The 17,830-nt window shown below is 51.9% G+C and overlaps 1 protein-coding gene across 1 annotated transcript; it reads left to right on the plus strand.

The window, feature by feature from the left end:
• The first annotated feature begins 1,951 nt into the window (after positions 1–1,951).
• DHX16 (DEAH-box helicase 16) lies at positions 1,952–17,808 on the plus strand. Its single transcript, XM_004286057.4, has 20 exons — positions 1,952–2,839; positions 4,412–4,662; positions 4,759–4,921; positions 5,238–5,294; positions 8,326–8,580; positions 8,770–8,973; positions 9,053–9,244; positions 9,884–9,994; positions 10,167–10,282; positions 12,222–12,432; positions 12,624–12,722; positions 12,835–12,987; positions 14,601–14,741; positions 14,933–15,095; positions 15,191–15,309; positions 15,422–15,489; positions 16,218–16,380; positions 16,487–16,648; positions 16,892–17,065; positions 17,580–17,808. Exons 1-20 carry the CDS (start codon positions 2,633–2,635, stop codon positions 17,706–17,708), a joined length of 3,138 nt encoding a protein of 1,045 aa, XP_004286105.1. The 5' UTR covers positions 1,952–2,632; the 3' UTR covers positions 17,709–17,808.
• The last annotated feature ends 22 nt before the right edge of the window (positions 17,809–17,830 follow it).

Raw genomic sequence — 17,830 nt, forward strand, 5'->3', positions numbered from 1 at the left:
GCTTGCAGCATCTCAGTTCCTCGACCAGGGATTGAACCTGGGCCACTGCGGTGAAATCGCCAAATCCAAACCCCTAGACCACCAAGGAACTCCCTGTTTTTTTTAATTCTCTCTTTTTTTTAATTAAATTTTTTTTTTAGTCTAGGGCTGGTTTGAGAAAGGGCAGTTGAAGCATCCACTAGACTGGAAGCACCATGAGGACAAACTGTGTTGGTTGGGTTTACTGCAGCATCCCCATGCCTGGCACCTCGTAGACACAAAAATTTATTTTTAAAATGAATGACTGAGCAAATGAATGAAAAGATGAAAAGAGCCAAAAACTTGGAAGCAAAGGACACTCTGAATTGAAGGATTCTGGTATTCAGAAGCCTAGTGCAATGCAAGCAGCCAGATAGTATGTGATTAGTAATGGCTAATCCAGAGGATTTTACTCCAAGACTTAGGACCATAAATAATAAGTCTCCTGAAATTGCTGCAAGTATAGTGTATGTACAGAAGTGCAGATTCCTCAAAAGGGTCTCCTCTGATAGACAATGGGATAATTCATGGCTTTGTGGCCCAAGTGTAGTTGGTACTGGGAGGTTTCCCCATTTCAATGAATTTTTATTTTCTACAAATGTAGAATATCTGTATTTTACTTACCAGTCTTTTTTTTTTTTTAAGTTCTCCAGGCTAATCAAGACATGGTTAAGTAGTTGTAGTCCTTCTATCACTAGAGGATGCTCCTCTCAGACTAGTCAGAGGAGATTCCTTCTTTATTAAAAACAAAGTGTATTAGACAAATTGATCTTAAACATTATGCCAAAGGTCTTTAATTTACCAGCAAGGGAACAAGCAAGGTGTCAAAAGAATGAGCCACTTCAGAGAGGATGTGGGTAGGAGGGAAACAGGATACTACATTAGTAGCTAATTAGGTAAAGATCCTAATCAGTTGTGACCCAGGAAAGCAGAAGCAAGAGGCTCTGAGGTGCCAGGGGTGTCCACAGTCCATTTCAGAAATAGAAAGCAGTGCATTCAATAAGTTAATGAGGGCTTCCCTGGTGGTGCAGCGGTTAAGAATTCACCTGCCAATGCACGGGACACGGGTTCGATGCCTGGCCCAGGAAGACCCCACATGCTGTCGAACAACTAAGGGCATGCACCACACTACTGAGCCTGCGGTCTAGAGCCCATGTGCCACAACTACTGAGCCCGTGCGCCTAGAGCCGGTGCTCCGCAATAAGAGAAGCCACTGCAATGACAAGCCGGCACTGCCGCTCGCCGCAACCACAGTAAGCCTGCGTGCAGCAACGAAGACCCAACGCAGCCAAAAATAAAAATAAATAAATTTTTAAAAAAGAAAGAAAGAAGCCAATGATGTGGAGCTACCTGTGGCTGTTAACTGGAATAACAAATGTTTCTTTTCCCAGCGTAGTGTCGATAAATACAATTAATTGTAAAAGTATGAAGCAGGATCAAACAGAGGACGGCAGAGTCAAGCAACAAACTCTGCTTATTTAAAATTAAGCAGTCACCAGTGAGTTTCTCAAGCAGTTAGCAAAAAAAAAAAAAAGCTGAATACAAAAAAATAAAAATAAAAAAAAATGCTGAATACAGTTTGCACATTCCTTAGTTTGCAGATCTTTTAAAATAACTTCCAGAGACAGCGCCAAGAAAAGCGGGCACCTTTATTTTTTCTCCACATCCCAAGTCTTCTCCTGCCTGGAGTCCTCTTTTAAGCCTAACCTGTATTCACTTCTGCGGAAAGTACCAGTCCTAGCAAAGATCACTTCTAATCAGCACGGCCTAATCTGTAATAAGCACGGACCTGATCCTCTAATTTGAAAGACTGCCCCACCAGCCGCGCGCGCGCGCGCACACACACACACACATACACCTTGCATTATTTTTGGCTCCATGGAACTTACATGTCTATTTATTTATTTATTTATTTATTTATTTATTTTTGCGGTACTCAGCCCTCTCACCGTTGTGGCCTCTCCCGTTGCGGAGCACAGGCTCCGGACGCGCAGGCTCAGCGGCCATGGCTCACGGGCCCAGCCGCTCCGCGGCATGTAGGATCCTCCCGGACCGGGGCACGACCCCGTGTCCCCTGCATCGGCAGGCGGACTCTCAACCACTGCGCCACCAGGGAAGCCCACATGTTTTATTTTTTATGTATCTTGTCTCCGCCCCCCTCAAGCCACTGTAAATTCTGTGAGGGATTTGTTTCTGATTTGTTCTTTGGTATATCCCCGGAACTAAAACTGCCTAGCACACATTAGGCTCTCAGCATTTGTGGAATGAAATGAGTGAGTGTAACACCCAGGAGTGACCAACAGAGGGCGAAAGAGAGATTCGGTGGGGGAGGAAATGAAAATGTTTTATCCCAAGCTTCGAGTACAATTCCGCAAGATTTGACTTCTCTCGGCCACCGTAGTGCTTAGGCCGGAAAAAGTGCAGCTACTTCCGGCTTCCGAGGTCCGGGGAGATTGCTTTGGGCTGTTGGAAACCGAACCCCCAGGTCCTAAGGCAGCTTCTTTGTGGAACAGAGGCTCCGGCCCGGGGCTTCAGGCCTCCGGGTGACCCGCCCGGCCGCCAGCGAGGCTGCTCGAGACACTCTCAGGGCCGGGAATAGGGAGCGTGAGTCGCCATGGCGACGCCGGCGGGGCTGGAGCGCTGGGTGCAAGACGAGCTGCACTCGGTGCTGGGACTGAGCGAGCGGCATGTGGCCCAGTTCCTCATCGGTACCGCGCAGCGCTGCGCCTCGGCAGAGGAGTTCGTGCAGCGCTTGCGAGACACCGATACCCTGGACGTCAGTGGGCCGGCCCGGGACTTCGCCTTGAGACTCTGGACCAAGGTGCGGCGTGGGGGTGGGGGGCGGGCATGGGAGCGGCAGGAGAGGGGATGGAGCGGGGGCGGCGCCCCCAGGTTATTTGTCCTGGTGAGGTCGGGCTAACTGTCCAACCGAGAATTAAATAAGCTCAGTTCACCAGCATTTCTTCTTTGTCCGTTATCGCCTACGGGCTGGACGTCTACTTCCGTGGAGAAGATTGAGAATGGTTTAAGTGTGTTGGATTAAGCGCTATAGAGCAGTGTTTCTCAAACTTTAACAGGTACAGGATTCATCCAGGGCTTTTGTTAAAATGCGGGTTCCGATTCGGTAGGTCTGGGATGGATTCTTCGTTTCTTCATTTCTAACAAATCTAACAAGTTTACAGGTGATGGCTGGTGGTCCACAGACCATCCTTTGAATAGCGAGGCTATAGAATAGATGTGTAGGTCCGTGCTGTGGGAGCGCAGAAGGGGTGGGAGTTGGGATCGGGAAAAGCAGACCCAAAGATTCCCTGGAATTTGTCACGTAGAGAGGGGAGAAGAGTACAGGTGTAAAGGTTAGCTCCTGGAAGACAAGACTGTATTTCTTTTTTTAATGAAATATTTTTAAAATAAATTTATTTATTTTATTTTTGGCTGCGTTGGGTCTTCGTTGCTGCACGTGGGCCTTCTCTAGTTGCGGAAAGCAGGGGCTACTCTGCGTTGCGGTGTGTGGGATTCTCATTGCAGTGGCTTCTCGTTACAGAGCATGGGCTCTAGGCTCGCAGGCTTCAATAGTTGTGGCACGTGGGCTCAGTAGTTGTGGCTTGTGGGCTCTAGAGCGTCCACTCAGTAGTTTTGGTGCAGGGGCTTAGTTGCTCCGCGGCATGTGGGATCTTCCCAGACCAGGGCTCAAACCCATGTCCCCTACCTTGGCAGGCGGATTCTTAACCACTGCGCCACCAGGGAAGCCCGACAAGACTGTATTTCTTGTCTTTGTATTCCTACCACCTAACTGCACCTTGCAGAATTAGAGCTTAGAAAGTATCCGGTAATACTAAAAGTGTTGAGCTTGTTCAGAGAATGGTGGATAACCTGGTGTGGATATCCCATAAGGTGCTTGGTGAGAAATGAGGTTAGAATGTAAGGGATGGGAGAGTAGGAACTTTATGTTAATCTGTTTACCAGTGTATCCCTGGAGTCTGGTACAGTGCCAGGCCTGTGACAGGCCTCTGCACAACAATCCTGGCCAGTCCTTGGGTAGGAATGACTTAGTCATTGGGAAGAACAGAGGCTGAGCAGTTGAGAATTGGATATGAGAATGTAAACTCCATGAGGGCAAGAGTTTTTGTCTCTTTATTTATCCCTGTATCCCTAGTACCTAGCAGTGGGTGCATGGGACAGGCTTCGATAAATGTTTGTTAAATGAACGACTGAAAAGAAGTTTGGAAGCTGAGAGGCCCTATCCAGGCTGATGGACATGGTGTGAAGCCTTGGGGAAGGGAGAGGATGAAGGCCGGTTTAAGGTCAAGTTACTCCTTAAATTAGGAACAGGGCAGAGTAGGTGGGCAGGGATCAGGAGTTGGTCACACCCCCTTATCCTCTCCTCTTCTGACAGGTCCCAAGGAAGGCTGTGGTGGAAAAGCCAGCTCGGGCAGCAGAGCGAGAGGCCAGAGCCCTGCTGGAAAAGAACCGATCCTACAGGTTGCTGGAGGACAGTGAGGAGAGCAGCGAGGAGACTGTGGGCAGGGCCGGGAGCAGTCTCCGGAAGAAGCTGAAAAAACGGAAACACCTCAGGAAGAAACGTCAGGAGGAAGAGGAAGAAGAAGAGGAGGAAGAGTTTTCTGAGAAAGAAAAGAGGAAGACACAGTAAGTCAGAAGTAGGGTGAGAGAGGATGGGGCAGGTGGATGATGGGACAGTAAGCCTCTGGATGCCCTTAGTTAATGCTCTGGGCTGGGCTACAGGGGGAGTAAACAGCAGACGGAGAAGCCAGAGTCAGAGGATGAGTGGGAGCGGACAGAGCGAGAGCGCCTTCAGGACCTGGAGGAGCGCGATGCGTTTGCCGAGCGGGTTCGGCAGCGGGACAAGGACCGGACTCGCAACGTCCTGGAGCGGTCAGACAAGAAGGTGTGTAGGAGCAGCACGTCCCGTCAGTGCCCAGAAGATCCCTGGGTCCAGTGTGAGGTTGGGTGTGATTGCAGATAGTGATCTCTGGGAAGACAAGGGGCTGCCTCCAGTGATCTGGTAATGTCTTTGGGTCTTTGGGCTAAGATGGCTCTCTGCTGAACCTGCAGCCCCAGAGATTCCTCAGTGAAGGGGGAACATTTCTTTGTGCCGGGGAACATTTTTTTTGCTAGGGAACATCAGGATGATACCTGTGATTCTAGAAGGGCAATGGCTGTGGGTGTGGGGACTTTCGGCCACTCTTGCCTTCTTCTCCTAGGCTTATGAAGAGGCTCAGAAGCGCCTCAAGATGGCTGAGGAAGACCGGAAAGCCATGGTGAGTCCCAGTGCCCAGGAAGACAAAAGGAAAGACTTACTGAAGGAGTGTGGTTAAGGATAGGGAGAAAGTGTGCACAGGAAGTGCAGTGGAGCTGCTGGTGGGGTGTTGGGTCTCTGGAGGAGGGGGCTTGGTTGACAGGAGCCTGCTGAGAATGGATTAAGTTGTAGAGGGAAGAAAACGGCCCAGAAACCCTCTTTGACTCCTAGGATCAGATCACACTGTGTGTTAGTGAGGGGAGTGTGAGCTTTCCCTGTTCCTGAGACTTAAAGAGATGTACTCCAAAGGCAGCTGGGTGTTCAAGGGGCGGCTGCAGGACAGGGGCAGAGCAGAGTCCTGCTGCCCACGGGCGTGCTGACCCCTGAGCTTGGGTACAGCATCTCCACATACCTTCTTACCACCTGATCCCTCCGTGCCCCACGGGGCCTTGTGATCTCCCACTGGTTTCCTGATTTGGTCTTCTCACTGCACGGGGACAGAGCCCTTGTAATTCATGAACTGGACTTGTTACGGGGTTAGCCTAGGTAGGGTTGCAGTTTTCCAAAGGCCTGGTCTTCCCATTAAGTCACACTTAGATTTCCCCAAAGAATTTTGAGGCTCTTGGTGTCCTGAAAATGGCCTAGTGGCCATCAGCTCTCTCCTGACATATCCATCTCAGCTCACACCCCACAAAGTGACTGTGGTCAGACTTCTGAGACATCTCTCGATGCTGGTGTAGTGTTTTTACTTTCCTGAATTTTTCTTTTCTTTTTCAATTATGAAAATTTTCAAACAAATATAAAAATTGAAAGAATAGTATAAGGCAATTTTTTAAAAAATTTATTTATTTATTTATTTATTTATATTTTGGCTGAGTTGGGTCTTTGTTGCTGCGCGTGGGCTTTCTCTAGTTGCAGCGATGGGGGGCTATTCTTCATTATGGTGCGCGGCCTTCTCATTGCGGTGGCTTCTCTTGTTGCGGATCACGGGCTGTAGGCATACAGGCTTCAGTAGTTGTGGCGTGTGGGCTCTAGAGCACAGGCTCAGTAGATGTGGCGCATGGGCTTAGTTGCTCCGTGGTATGTGGGATCTTCCCAGACCAGGGCTCGAACCTGTCTTCCCTGCATTGGCAGGCGGATTCTTACCCTTGCGCCACCAGAGAAGTCCCTGCAATGCCTATGTAAATGGCGGCTTTTTTCTTTTCCTCTCTTTTTGAACCATTTAAAAGTTTTAGACATCATGGCATTTTGTCCCATCAGCATGTACCTGGTATGATATTTCTCTAAAACCACAGTGCCTTTGTCACACCCAGGCAGATGTTTCTCATATATCAACTAAGAACCTGCCTACAGTGAGATTTCCCCAGTTACCCCAAAATGTCTTTAATAACTGCTTTTTGCAAACTGGAATCCAGTCAGGGTTCACGCATTGCATTTGGTTGTTAGGTTTCTTCAGTTTGTTTCACTTCCCCCTTCTCTCTCTTTCTTTCTGTCTCATCTTGTACCGTGTCCTACATTCTGGATTTATCTGATCCTTATCTTGTGGTATTAAGTTCTGTCCCAGTGCTTTCTTTAAAGTGGAAATTGGATCCACAGCTTGCTTAGACTCAGATTAAACAGCTGTGGCAGCAACACCTCTTGGGTGGTGATGTGCCCATCATATCAGGGGGACACACTGTCCAGCTGTGTGCGCGTTAGTGCTGGTATCCTTCCTGCCAGCAGCCTCTCAGCTAATGGTTTAGCAACCACTGCTAATCCTTTCCTGAATCACTTATGTCATGGGGGATTGCAAAGTGGTGATTTTTGGATCCTGACATTCCTTCTACATTTATCAGCTAGCCTTTTTATATAAAGAAGAACTTTTCCTCAACAACAAGGAATGGGCTACAGTGCCTTCCTCAAAGTGAGGGCAAATGCTTAATTGTTTCCTTTTAATTACTAATTTTCAGAGTAAAGAGTCTGCTGTAATAGTCACCTCACCGGTGACAGAAGTTTTTTTCCCGTTGTTTGTACGCATGTCATGTTGGACTCATGAATTTTTATTTCTCAGTATTTTATAATTGCATATCATTATTCTTTTCGATGCTCAAATTGCCCTGATTTCTTGCCCACATTTTAAAAAGACACCCATCTGCCTCACCCATCAGGCCGAAGGAGTATTTGATTGTGGTACTCAGGTCAGGTCATGAGCATAAACTCCATTTTAAGACGTGATAGAACAAACAAGAAAAACCAAGCAATTAAATCAAATCAGGGCCCCCAAGGGGAGGGCGGCAGTGGGGCTTTGTCACTGCAGTAGAGGAGCTTGTTGTGAACACAGGGAAGATTGTGTTGCCACAGTGGGAGGGCTTAGGGTTAGGGTTCAGAAAGGCCTTCAGCATGTGGCCAGTCTTCTGTCATCCACAGTGTGTCCTGAAAAGCCTGTATTGAAAGGAAACACGTAGAAGCCAAATGACCCATTGTCTGAGGGGGAGAAGTTAGTCCCCGAGCTAAACATCCCTCATTACATTTTGCCTCACAGAACCACTCTCTGATGCTTCCAACCTTTTTGTGTGTAATTTATTTTTCCCTTTTCCTCAAACTGCAGTCATTTGGTTCAAGACGGGGGAGCATATCACTGGGGAGGAAGAATACCTATTTTTGGCTCACCCAGGGTTTCCAACTGTCTCAGTTGTTTTCAGTTTGAGACCTGTGCTTCCAAATGCTGGTATCAGCTGTTATGTTTTTCCCCTTTCCACTAAGTCGAATAAAACAGCAAGAGTACAATATAAAATATGCACATAATCACCTTAGCTCTAGTGAATTTATATTGGCAAAGATGGTCAGGCTGCCTGGAAGGACGTCCAGCTGGGTCCTCCTGCTGGAAGGCAGCGTGTCGGCCCAGCGTTGGGCATGTCGTCAGTCGCGTTGTCCAGTGCAGAGGGAAGGAAGGTAGAGGACACATCTTTAGGTTCTCTTGCCGGCCTGTCGGAGGTTGTCACTCTTAGGGGTATGTGAGGAAAAGGGTCACTCTTCCAGCGAGAAGAGGCTCTGACTGCCCTGGGCTGACCCAGGTCCCTGAGCTGCGGAAGAAATCCCGCCGAGAATACCTGGCCAAGCGGGAGCGCGAGAAGCTTGAGGACCTGGAGGCCGAGCTGGTGGACGAGGAGTTCCTCTTTGGGGATGTGGAGCTGAGCCAACATGAGCGGCGTGAGCTCAGATACAAGCGGCGAGTGCGGGATCTGGCCCGGGAGTACCGGGCGGCTGGGGAGCAGGAGAAGCTGGAGGCCACCAATCGCTACCACATGCCCGAGGAGACGCGAGGACAGGTGAGGCGAGGGGGTCACCGCTTCAGCCCCGGTCCCCGAGCAGATGGGAGGGAAGGCTTCCGGGGCTTGGGCGGTGGCTTGGCTGGCCCCTTCCTTGTCTTGCCTTTCTCCGGGGGCGGGGGTAGCGGCTGGGGAGGGGGTGCTGGGCAGAGAGGGCAGCTCTGTCTCCACGTGCCCCTCTCTCTTTAGCCAGCACGAGCGGTGGATCTAGTGGAGGAGGAGTCCGGTGCCCCTGGGGAGGAGCAGCGGCGCTGGGAGGAGGCCCGGCTCGGGGCAGCGTCCCTGAAGTTTGGGGCCCGAGATGCTGCCTCCCAGGAGCCCAAGTATCAGCTGGTGCTGGAGGAAGAGGAGACCATCGAGTTCGTCCGGGCCACTCAGCTCCAGGGTGACGAGGTGAGGCGGTGGGCGCTGGGATGTCCTGAGGAGCGTGGGAGCCGGCCCTGAAACTCACAGCCCTTCTCCTCCTTCTCAGGAGCCGTCAGCCCCACCTGTTCCAACCCAGGCCCAGCAGAAGGAGTCCATCCAGGTCGTCCGCCGCAGCCTCCCAGTGTTCCCGTTCCGCGAGGAGCTGCTGGCCGCCATTGCTAGTCACCAGGTCCTCATCATCGAAGGCGAGACAGGCTCGGGCAAGACCACCCAAATCCCACAGTACCTCTTTGAGGAGGTATGGCAGCCTCAGCCTCCGCTGGCGCTGACCAGCACAGTCCTGTCAGCTCCTTTACGTGGGATTTTGAGTAGTCACTTTCCTTCTGTATTTCAGTCCTTTAGTCTTTTCTGCTAAGTGGTGAGGTTCTCGAGAATAAGGACCGCACCCTTTTCATGCTTCTGTTCTCACTTCCTGCCACGGTGTCCATGCCTGATAGGTGTTCTGTAGGTTAGCGCTGGAAGGAGGTATAGACGGTTAGATGGTGGTGTGTGGGTGTGAACATGGACCCCGCTCCACCAGCCCGGCCTCTGCTCCTCCGCAGGGCCAAGGAATGAGGAGTGAAAAGACTTTTCCTGCTTTTTTACCTTCCCTTGTTCCCCTTGCTTTTGGGTCTGCCCAGCCGGTCAGTCCTTTTCCAGCTTGAATCTCACATAGCCCCGAACTTGATGACCCAAAGGGCTGGGACTGCCTAGGGCTGGGTGAGGACCCTTTGTGGGCCCTGGGTCTGCCATCCTATCCGTTTGCCCTTCTTGTCTGGTTTTCTGCTCTGTCTGTTTCTCTGTTCCTCCTGCCCTGCATTTCCAACTTCTCTGAATTGCTGGGCCCCAGCTGCATATTTGTCAAAGTGAAAACCTCCTCTTTCTTCTTGTCATGCAGGGTTACACAAAGAAAGGTGTGAAGATTGCCTGCACCCAGCCCCGGAGAGTGGCAGCCATGAGTGTGGCTGCCCGAGTGGCCCGGGAGATGGGTGTGAAGCTTGGGAATGAGGTGAGATCTGTGGGGACTGAGGGACGAGGGGAGCCCCTAGGGTCTGGGACTCAGCCCCCGCTGCCTGCAGGTCCCCTCAACCCCCACTGGTCCAGGTGCTCACCCTTGTCCCTTTGCCCTCCCTTCTGGGGGCAACAGCCCAACTGTCCATCACTAATGGCCCACATGACAGGTCGGCTACAGCATCCGCTTTGAGGACTGCACATCAGAGCGAACTGTCCTGCGCTACATGACGGATGGGATGCTTCTCCGGGAGTTCCTCTCTGAGCCTGACCTTGCGAGTTACAGGTACGCACAGGCCCCCCAGCTCCCACGAGAGGGGGCGCTGCCTGCCTTCACCTCCCTCTGGTCTGCTGCCCTCCTGTTCTTCAGTACCTTCCTTTATCTCCTTTAATCTTTGGCTTTTCCCTCCTATCTTCCCACCTGGCCATTTTGGCCATTGTCTTCTCTTCTGATTTATCCGCCAGTTCTTTTTTCTTTCTTTCTTTTTTTCTTTATATATATATATATATATATTTTGCGGTACGCGGGCCTCTCACTGCTGTGGCCTCTCCCGTTGCGGAGCACAGGCTCCAGACGCGCAGGCTCAGCGGCCATGGCTCACGGGCCCAGCCGCTCTGCGGCATGTGGGATCTTCCCGGACCGGGGCACGAACCCGCGTCCCCTGCATTGGCAGGCAGACTCTCAACCACTGCGCCACCAGGGAAGCCCCTCTTTTTTCTTAAATTATTTATTTATCTATTTTTGGCTGTGTTGGGTCTTCGTTGCTGCGCATGGGCTTTCTCTAGCTGTGGCGAACAGGGGCTACTCTTCGTTGCGGTGCGCGGGCTTCTCATTGCGGTGGCTTCTCTTGTTGTGGAGCACGGGCTCTAGGTGCACGGGCTTCAGTAGTTGTAGCACGTGGGCTCAGTAGTTGTGGCTCCTGCACTCTATAGAGTGCAGGCTCAGTAGTTGTGGCGCATGGGCTTAGTTGCTCCACGGCATGTGGGATCTCCCTGGACCAGGGTCTGAACCTGTGTCCCCTGCCTTGGCAGGCGGATTCTTAACCACTGCGCTACCAGGGAAGTCCTGTCCACCAGTTTTTGAATCTTTATGGTTCGAACAGTCTTAGAACTGAGATGGGCCCGGAGGGTAGAAGAGGCTACAGAGAAAGCCTTTCTGTGTCTCCCCAATTGTTCCCAGAGTTCAGAAAACAACCAGGATGGTAGAATGGTGCTGTTGAGAAGCCACGTGAAGACCACTTGCAAAAACTTAGAATGTTCAGCTTGGAGGGGAAAACTCAGACATCCTGGTTCCCTCTAAATGTGTGAAGGGCTATTGTTACATGAGAAAGGGACCAGACTTGTTTTATGTGACCCCAGAGAGCACAGCTAGGAGCCATGGGGGAGGTTACAGGGAGGCGGATTTCAGATCAATACTGACAAGCCATAGTGTGGCAGAGATTGCGGGGGCTGTCAGAGTGCTTGCGCCCTGACTCTTAAGCCTCTGGCCCACGTCTTAGAGTGGCTTGATCTGTGAATAATGAGTTCTCAGTGCCGGCATTGGCCAAGCAGGGGTTGGATGAGCATGTCTTGTGGGGGAGAAGTGATTCATGGATGGGATGAGGGTGGAGCCAGGCCAGCTGAGCAGTACTTGCCTTTTCAGCTCTTAGGAGACTGTGGATTTCCGGTCCTAGAAGGTTACAGTGGAGCAATGGGACAGATATGATTTGGTCCTTTCCTCAGAGGAAAAACCTCTGAGAACCCATGGAAGGCCAGCTAATGCGAGAGTGTTCAGGCTGTGGGGTTTTCCCATCACGCCAGCCTGCTTTGTGAAATGGCTGAGGACTTCATCATCATGGTCACAGTTAGGCACAAAGGGTTGATGTGGGGGATGAGCTCCTGCGGGCTTGGCAGGAAATCCAAAGACTAGAGCAAGGAGAAAGAAGGTGACACACTTGTAGCTAAGTTACGAGGAGACCAAGAAGCCTGCAGAGTCCTCTCAGGTTGGGGTGGGAGGGCTCACCCGGCCCCTCTCTCCAGAAAGAGGCATCAGGGTCAATCAGGGATGCACGGCAGGTGCCCCAGAGGACCCCGGGAGCTTCGGGGCTGTTCACATCATGGTGCTTCAGGTCTGTCTGTTCCTTCCTAGCCAGGATAGGGGCCTGTCCTCTCATCCGGCGACCCCAGTGTCCCCTCCTGCATTACCCACCTCCCCTTGCTCACTGGTGCCCCCGTTCCTTCCTCAGCGTGGTGATGGTGGATGAGGCCCACGAACGGACCCTGCACACAGACATTCTCTTTGGGTTGATCAAGGATGTTGCTCGATTCCGACCTGAGCTCAAGGTCCTGGTGGCTTCAGCCACACTGGACACTGCCCGCTTTTCCACCTTCTTTGATGACGCCCCCGTCTTCCGGATCCCTGGACGCAGGTTTCCAGTTGACATCTTCTATACCAAGGTGCCCCCTCAGGGAGGTTGGGCTTAAGAGTAAAGGCAGTGGAGCCTTTGAAGGAGATTGTCCCAAGGAGGGGAGGAAGGGATGGAGAGTCCAAAGGGAAACTGGGATAAAGTGTATGTCGAGCTGGGAGGAGAGGAAGAGATTTGCCTGAGCAGGTGGCCTTCCTGTGACCCTGCCTCCTCCCCCCACAGGCTCCAGAGGCAGACTACCTGGAGGCCTGTGTGGTGTCTGTGCTGCAGATTCATGTGACCCAGCCCCCCGGGGATATCCTGGTGTTCCTGACAGGACAGGTGCGTGATGTGGGGGAGGGGGTGTGATGTGTGTATCCCAGGGGAAGACAGGGCTGGCAGGTCAGCCTCTCGTGACTCTGGGTCCCACACAGCTCTCCCCACCCAAATCCAGGAGGAGATTGAGGCTGCCTGTGAGATGCTCCAGGATCGCTGCCGCCGCCTGGGCTCCAAAATCCGGGAGCTCCTGGTGCTGCCCATTTATGCCAACCTGCCTTCCGATATGCAGGCGCGGATCTTCCAGCCCACGCCCCCTGGGGCACGGAAGGTCAGTTGGAGAAACCCACATTCTTCACCCGTGTGGTTCACGCAACTAGTAGTGAAAAGGAAAGTGTGTGCCTGCCCTGTGCAGGGTGTGTCCTGGGCACTGCTGCAGCTGCGAGGCGGGGTGGCAGTTCCTTCCCTCTGGAGCTGGAGAGAGAGGGTGATGACAGCGGGAATGGCGAGATAGCCAAATGTGTGATCCAGAAAGTGAGCATGGTAGAGGTGCAGAGGAGAAGGGAGGCCCTTGGTGTGCCAGGAGGTGGGATTTGGTCTGGAGGACCTTTAGGGAAGATGATGGCGGAATATCAGAGGAAGGCTTAAGGGGTGTCTGAAGTCAGAGTACTCCAGCAGGCTTAGGGGAAGGCTCACATGGTGAAGTAGTGGGAGACAGGCTAAAAACAACTTTGAATGGTGATTAGAGAGGGCCTTTGATGGCAGGAGAAAGAGTGTGGACTTTAGACCAGTTAGTGGCCATCAAAGGATTTTGAGCAAAGATGTAACTTTTCATTCAACAAATATTTAAAGAGTTCCTCCCATGTTCCAGGTACTGTTCTAGGGGATGAGGGTACAGCAATGAACAAAACAAGTCGCTAGCCTCATGGAGTTTAGTCTAATATAAGTTAGGAAACAATGAACACATAAATACCTAATATCAATTTGTGGCAAATGCTCTGAAGAGGTACAGTGCGGCATGGGAAGACAGAGGCTGACTCCGGGGTATCAGGAGAGGAATGGCAGGAAGGGATTTTCCTTAGGGTGTAGGGAAGGCCTCTCCCTCTCTGATAAGGTGAGAGTGAAGCTGGGGCCTCACCCAGGCCAGGGAAGGAGCCAGGCTGACATCTGGGAGAAGAGCACGCCAAGTAGGGAATAGCGCACGCGGAGGGCGGGCGTGAGGATGGGCGTGAGGCGAGCTCAGCAGTGGGCAGGGATGGAGCGAGGAGCCCTGGTGTTAGGAGATGAGATCAGGAAAGTAGCCAGGGCCTGGAGGACTCAGGGCCTGAAGGGGTTTGGATGTGATTCTCAGGTAGGGTGGGAGGCCACTGATGGATGGCGGGGAGTGATGTGAGAGGCTCACATTTTAAAAGGACCATTCTGGATGCCGTGTAACCAGGGCTAGGAGTAGAGCAGGGAGACTCATCAGGGGGCTGTTGTAGGGAGTAACGTGTAAAGGTGAATATGAAAGTGACAGTGGGGCTTCCCTCGAGGTCCAGTGGTTAGGACTCCACGCTTCCACTGCAGGGGTCACGGGTTTGATCCCTGGATGGGGGAACTAAGATCCCACATGCTGTGTGGTGCGGCCAAAAACTAAAAAACAAATTAAGAAAAAAAAAAGTGACAGTGGGGAAGATGGGGCCGGAACCTGACACCCCCAGCTCCCACCTCTGAAAAAACCCCTGAACCCCCTTCATTTCCTTTCCTGTCCTTTCCGCCTTATGCCCTGCTAATCCCCACATCTCCCCTCTTCTACTGGCCTGTCCCCCTCTCCCGACCTTGGCCACAAATCTCCTCAGCTCCTGCTCCTTTGCACTGTTTGTCTACTCCGCGTATTCCAGAATTACTTCCTCTGGGTAACTAGGTGGGTGGGATTTACCGGCGATCCCACATCCTCTCATTCAGGTAGTTGTGGCAACGAACATCGCCGAGACCTCGCTCACCATCGAGGGCATCATTTACGTGCTGGACCCGGGGTTCTGTAAGCAGAAGAGCTACAACCCGCGCACGGGCATGGAATCGCTCACCGTCACACCCTGCAGCAAGGTTGGCCTGGGCTTGAGCAGGGTCTCCACGGGGCGAGGGGGAGAACAGGCCAGCTCAGAAGCGGTGGAGGCTGCTTAGAGCAAGGGGGATTAGCGGTCCACACCCTCCCAGATTTCTTGCAGAAATACTGCCCTTTCTCTTTTCCATCACCAGATGGTCCGTGGGCCTGACAAATTGTCCTTTCTTTCCAGGCCTCAGCCAGTCAGCGAGCTGGTCGGGCGGGTCGGGTGGCTGCAGGGAAGTGCTTCCGCCTGTATACCGCCTGGGCCTATCAGCACGAGCTGGAAGAAACCACAGTGCCCGAGATTCAGAGGACCAGCCTGGGCAACGTCGTGTTGCTGCTCAAGAGTTTAGGTGACTGGGGTCCCCCAGTCCTCCTGAGACAGAAGGGGTGGGGCTAGCTTGTCCTTGTGAAGGGACTCTGTTCTACCCCTCACATCTTTCTCCAGGGATCCACGACCTAATGCACTTTGATTTCCTGGACCCTCCGCCATATGAGACCCTGCTGCTGGCTTTGGAGCAGCTGTACGCGCTGGGGGCCCTCAACCACCTTGGGGAGCTCACCACGGTGAGGTGGGAGGGCGGCAGGCTGGGGCAGGAGGAAGGCTGGGGTGACCCCTCGAGAGTTAGAGGGACACCTGAGGGAGGAGTGGCCTCAACTCTCTCTTTCCTCTCCTTAGTCTGGTCGAAAGATGGCAGAGCTGCCGGTGGACCCCATGCTGTCTAAAATGATCCTGGCCTCTGAGAAGTAAGCCCCTGACTCGGCCGGGCCCCCAGCACACACACGGGCCCTGCCTCTTTCTGTCTCCGGAGCCATCTTTGTGATCTTGCTTTCTCTCCACCACATTATTCTTTAACAAATAACAAGTTATTAGATAACTTTTATTGCCCCTTTTGAGGCCCACAGGGATCAGTAAGACACTGTCCTGTCCTTGGTTATGATTATCAGATGGGTGAAATTGACAAGCGTGTAGAAAATTTGGGGGCATGAATGAAAGTGGAAGATTTTCCATCGTGAGGAGTGCTGAGTGAGGGCTGGTTTGGGGACTTACTCATTCCTAAGGTTTCAGACTAGAGCATTTAGAAACAGCTGTGGGGGGACCACCTTTAAATGCCCTTCCTCTGCTGTGGTTGAGGTTAAATGTCATTACATGAACTTAAAGGGATTGCTATAATGTGCACCTTCGTACTGCAGAACCCTCAGAGGGCCCCGGTGCCTTCTTGCCCCTGCCTCCCTGGATCTCTCTCCTGTTAACCGTTTTATCTATAACCTGACCCTCACCTCCTTCACCCGCATACCGTTGCCCCTGCCACCAAAATCAATCTACTCTCTGATTTGTAGCCGTTAGCCCAACTTGCTGTCCCCACGTGAGGACATCCACCACACAGTGATCACTTTCCTCCTCACTGCACCTCTTCCTGTTCCTGTTGCTGTGTCTCACTTTGAACTCCCATGCCTTTCCCTTCCTGCCCCAGGTACAGCTGTTCGGAGGAGATCCTGACAGTGGCTGCCATGCTCTCTGTCAACAACTCCATCTTCTACCGACCCAAGGACAAGGTCGTCCATGCCGACAATGCTCGTGTCAACTTCTTCCTCCCTGGTGGGGACCACCTGGTTCTGCTGAACGTTTATACACAGGTCACTGGGCTTGGGTGAGTGGGAGTGAGGGGGACGTGGGGGACTCTGGTTCTGCTGTATACTTAACAGCCCCTCTTCCCCCCCTCTTTTTCAACCCTTTTCACAGTGGGCTGAGAGTGGTTACTCTTCCCAGTGGTGCTATGAGAACTTTGTACAGTTCAGATCGATGCGCCGAGCCCGGGATGTGCGGGAACAGCTGGAGGGGCTCCTGGAACGCGTGGAAGTCGGTCTCAGTTCCTGCCAGGGGGACTATATCCGTGTCCGAAAGGTCAGCGTTTCTAGTCTGCTGCTGTCCACCCAGTGTCTCCCGAGGAGCAAGCTTCTCCTCTGGGGCCAGGGGCCTGAGAACATGCCCCCTTCCCCTGTGGAAGGTGTGCTCTCCCTGTGCTTGCTTTCCGGACCACTGAAAGGCCCTTACCTTTCTAGTTCTCCCAAAGCCTGAACTAAAAAGGCAGTGAGTGCTGAGGGTCCCTGCCTTTCCCACTGACTTCCTTTCCCGCCTGCTCCACAGGCCATCACTGCTGGTTACTTTTACCACACAGCACGGTTGACTCGCAGCGGCTACCGCACAGTGAAACAGCAGCAGACGGTGTTCATTCATCCCAACTCTTCCCTCTTTGAGGAACAGCCACGCTGGTTGCTCTACCACGAACTTGTCTTGACCACCAAAGAGTTCATGAGACAGGTGAGGGGACCTTGCCCTGCCCAGGCAGGTGGATTGTGTGGGAGACGGTATCCTGGCAAGCTAAAAACCCAGGTTCACGTTGCTGGGACGGGCAGAGAAATAGGAAAGCACCTTGGTTTAAGGTAGGATAAGGTAGAAATGCATCCTAACAGCTGTCTCAGCATCTGCTAAGATCTGAGAACTGTTTATTCACTCACTAAGTGTTTGAATGCCCATTGTCTCAGTGTTTCAGGTGCCGGGGTGATAATGAACAAAGTAGATATGAGCTCCATCCTGAGTGTATTTCAGTCTTTATGTTCAGGCTTTTGTTTAGGGTTAGCTTACTTGTGCTCTTGAATAACATGTAGAGATGTGTGTCTACCCCTGGGATCCAGAGTATTAGAGCCAGGTACCCTTTCACCTAGCCCTGCAGCCAAAGGGGAAAGAAGAGAACCTTCTTTTAAATCACACACACACATCAGAAACTAGGTTGGACAGAAGGGAGCCCTGCTGATTTTTTTCTCTTCCCTTCCAGGTATTGGAGATTGAGAGCAGTTGGCTTCTGGAGGTGGCTCCCCACTATTACAAGGCCAAGGAGCTAGAAGATCCCCATGCTAAGAAAATGCCCAGAAAAGTAGGCAAGACACGAGAAGAGCTAGGGTGAAGAGCAGAGAACATAACAGAACAAATAGAACGTTAACACCAGCTCCTTTTCCTTCTGTACATTATTTAATATCTATTAATAAAAATATTTTTAGAGTAAAGCTATGGGGAACCTTAGAGATT

This window comes from Orcinus orca, chromosome 10 (assembly GCF_937001465.1).
Source record: "Orcinus orca chromosome 10, mOrcOrc1.1, whole genome shotgun sequence".
Classification (NCBI taxonomy): domain Eukaryota; kingdom Metazoa; phylum Chordata; class Mammalia; order Artiodactyla; family Delphinidae; genus Orcinus; species Orcinus orca.